Here is a 2,542-nt window from a genome sequence, read left to right as displayed (position 1 = left end):
TAATCTTGGAAGCTCATGATTTGTACTACCAATCCTTGGGGAGTGTATTAGAGTCAGTTATATATTAATGGAATTGGATAGTTATTAATTGGCTTACCTGACGGGTCGGGTTAGGTTCCATCATGACTAGATGGATTTTGGGTCATGACACTAATGCAGTGTGATTTTATCTTTTATAGGAATTTTAATATGGCCTCCTCTTTGAATAGAGCTATTGAATCCGTTGATGAAAGTCAAGCCTATTATAATACTCCATCTCACCTCCAGGAAGGAGATGGGGAACCTTTACCTAATCTAAATCATCATCGTGTTAGTGAAAATGAAGTGGGCAGTAATCGAAGAGCAATTGGTCATTGTACTCCTATTATGACTCCTCCATTTCAGTAGATGACTGAGTTCTTTTGTCACTTGGCTGTGACAATGTCAGAACCTAGTGAATAAATTTTGAGAAGATGAGGAAAATGGGTGGAGTTGAATTTGAAGGCACTATTAATCCCCCAGTAGCTGAACAATGGCTCGAGCATATGAAGAGGGTCTTTGAACAACTAGAGTGTAATAATGCTGCCAAATTTAAGTATGCTATCTCTCTTTTACAAAAGGATGCCTATGATTGGTGGGTAAGTGTGCCAAATGCAAAAGCAAAACCTCTGGTGCTTACTTGGGATGACTTCGTGAAAGCATTTCGTGCGAAATATGTTCCCCCTGTCTATTGTGATGCTAAGAAAAAAAGAGTTTCTGAATTTAAGACAAGGGAGTATGTCTATTGCAGAGTATCAACAAAAATTTCTCAAGCTTTCTTGCTATGCTGGAGGTATTATTGATGATGAAAGAGACAAGTACAGAAGATTTGAAGAAGGTTTGAATGGTTCAATCCGAAAATCTGTGGCAATCTTGCAACTTGAAGATTTTTCCAAGCTAGTTTCGGCTGCTCTTACTTGGGAAAGAATTGACAAGGAAGAAGCTAGTAGGAGAGAAAACAAGTTTAGGACGGGTAATTCAGATTATGGCGGTCCATCCAAGAAGGGAAAGTTTGACTATTCCAAGACTGAAAGTGCACAGAAGTCATCATATCATAAGTAGAATACACTAAATTTCTCTACTGCTAGTACTCCAAGTTATGGCCAAGGCAAAACTTATACACCTACTTGTGCACAGTGCGGGAAGAATCACTATGGTGCCTGCAGAAGAGCTTCTGGTGCTTGTTTTAATTGTGGATGTTTGGATCATAAAGTGAAGGATTTTCCTAATCCTAATCCTTTTTCTTCTACACATACAGAGGGCTCAATTCAAAAGCCTGTCACTACTTCTTCTCAAGCTAATGGTGGTGCAAAACCTAGAAATATGCAAGCAATGGGTTCGGGTGGAGCTAATTAGGGTAGCGGGTCGAGAGGCACTGCACGAGTCTATGCTACGAGACAGAAGAATGACCAAGATGGCCCAGACGTGGTTGTTGGTCAATTTCACTTATTTGGCATATCTGTTGTTACATTATTTGATCATGGATCTTCGCATTCTTATGTTTGCTCATCACTTGCAATTCCTGATACTGTTAAATCTGTGAGACTTGATTTTGATGTGCTCGTAACGAGTTCATTAGGGCATCATGCTGTTGTTAATAGGATTTATCGAGATTGTCCATTCATGATTCAAAATCTAGTCTTCCCTGTAGACTTACTTGAAATGACCTTCCAAGACTATGATATTATTGTTGGTATGGATTGGCTCCATAGGCACCATGCATTGGATTATTATAGGTTGAAGCAAGTGACTTTTAGAACTCCTGCATATTCACACATAGTAGTTCAAAGAGAAAGATCATTGACATCTAATACTATTTATGCGGTCTTGGCAGTGAAGATGATTCGTCAAGGTTGTGATGCCTATCTTGGTCATACAGTCGATACACGATTTGGGGAGTCCAGGTCTTGAGGACATACCAACTGTGTGTGACTTTCCTGATGTATTTCCCGATGTTCTTCCTGGGTTGCCTCCAGAAAGGGAGATTGAATTTCCTATAGAGTTTGTCCCTATAACTACTCATATTTCTACTGCTCCTTATAGAATGGCTTCAGCTAAATTAAAAGAGTTGGAGGCTTAATTGCAAGAACTTCTTGAGAAAGGTTTTATCCGTCCCAGTATTTCGCTTTGGGGAGATCCTGTTTTATTTGTGAAAAAGAAAGATGGCACTCTTAGGCTTTGCATTGATTACCGACAGCTGAACAAGGTAACAATAAAGAACAAATACCCACTTCCTAGAATCGATGACTTATTTGACCTACTGAAGGGTGCCAACTTGTTCTTAAAAATTGACTTGAGGTCTGGATATTATCAGTTGCGAGTGATGGAGCAAGATGTTTCTAAAACTGCTTTTAGGACCAGGTATGGACATTATGAATTTTTGATAATGCCATTTGGTTTGACAAATGCTCCTGTTGAATTTATGGATCTAATGATCCGTGTATTCAAGCCTTACCTTGATCAATTTGTTGTGGTCTTTATTGATGACATTTTAGTCTATTTCAATAATAGAGAAGATGATGAT

The 2,542-nt window shown here is 38.9% G+C and overlaps 1 protein-coding gene across 1 annotated transcript; it reads left to right on the top strand.

Annotated features, from left to right (window-relative positions):
* Positions 1-461: 461 nt before the first annotated feature.
* Positions 462-1,374, top strand: LOC138901905 (uncharacterized). Its single transcript, XM_070189703.1, has 3 exons — positions 462-684; positions 770-1,076; positions 1,185-1,374. Exons 1-3 carry the CDS (start codon positions 462-464, stop codon positions 1,372-1,374), a joined length of 720 nt encoding a protein of 239 aa, XP_070045804.1.
* Positions 1,375-2,542: the final 1,168 nt, after the last annotated feature.

Source organism: Nicotiana tomentosiformis, chromosome 11 (genome assembly GCF_000390325.3).
Source record: "Nicotiana tomentosiformis chromosome 11, ASM39032v3, whole genome shotgun sequence".
NCBI classification, from domain to species: domain Eukaryota; kingdom Viridiplantae; phylum Streptophyta; class Magnoliopsida; order Solanales; family Solanaceae; genus Nicotiana; species Nicotiana tomentosiformis.
The sequence above is the reverse complement of the archived record's forward strand: the minus strand, read 5'-3'. Positions and strand labels throughout refer to the sequence as shown.

Coding starts and splice junctions, on each gene's coding strand:
- LOC138901905 (XM_070189703.1), top strand. CDS start 462: ATGGGTGGAGTTGAATTTGAAGGCACTATTAATCCCCCAGTAGCTGAA. Junction 685..769: donor TGACTTCGTGAAAGCATTTC/GTGCGAAATATG, acceptor TGTCTATTGCAG/AGTATCAACAAAAATTTCTC. Junction 1,077..1,184: donor CAGAAGTCATCATATCATAA/GTAGAATACACT, acceptor TGGTGCCTGCAG/AAGAGCTTCTGGTGCTTGTT.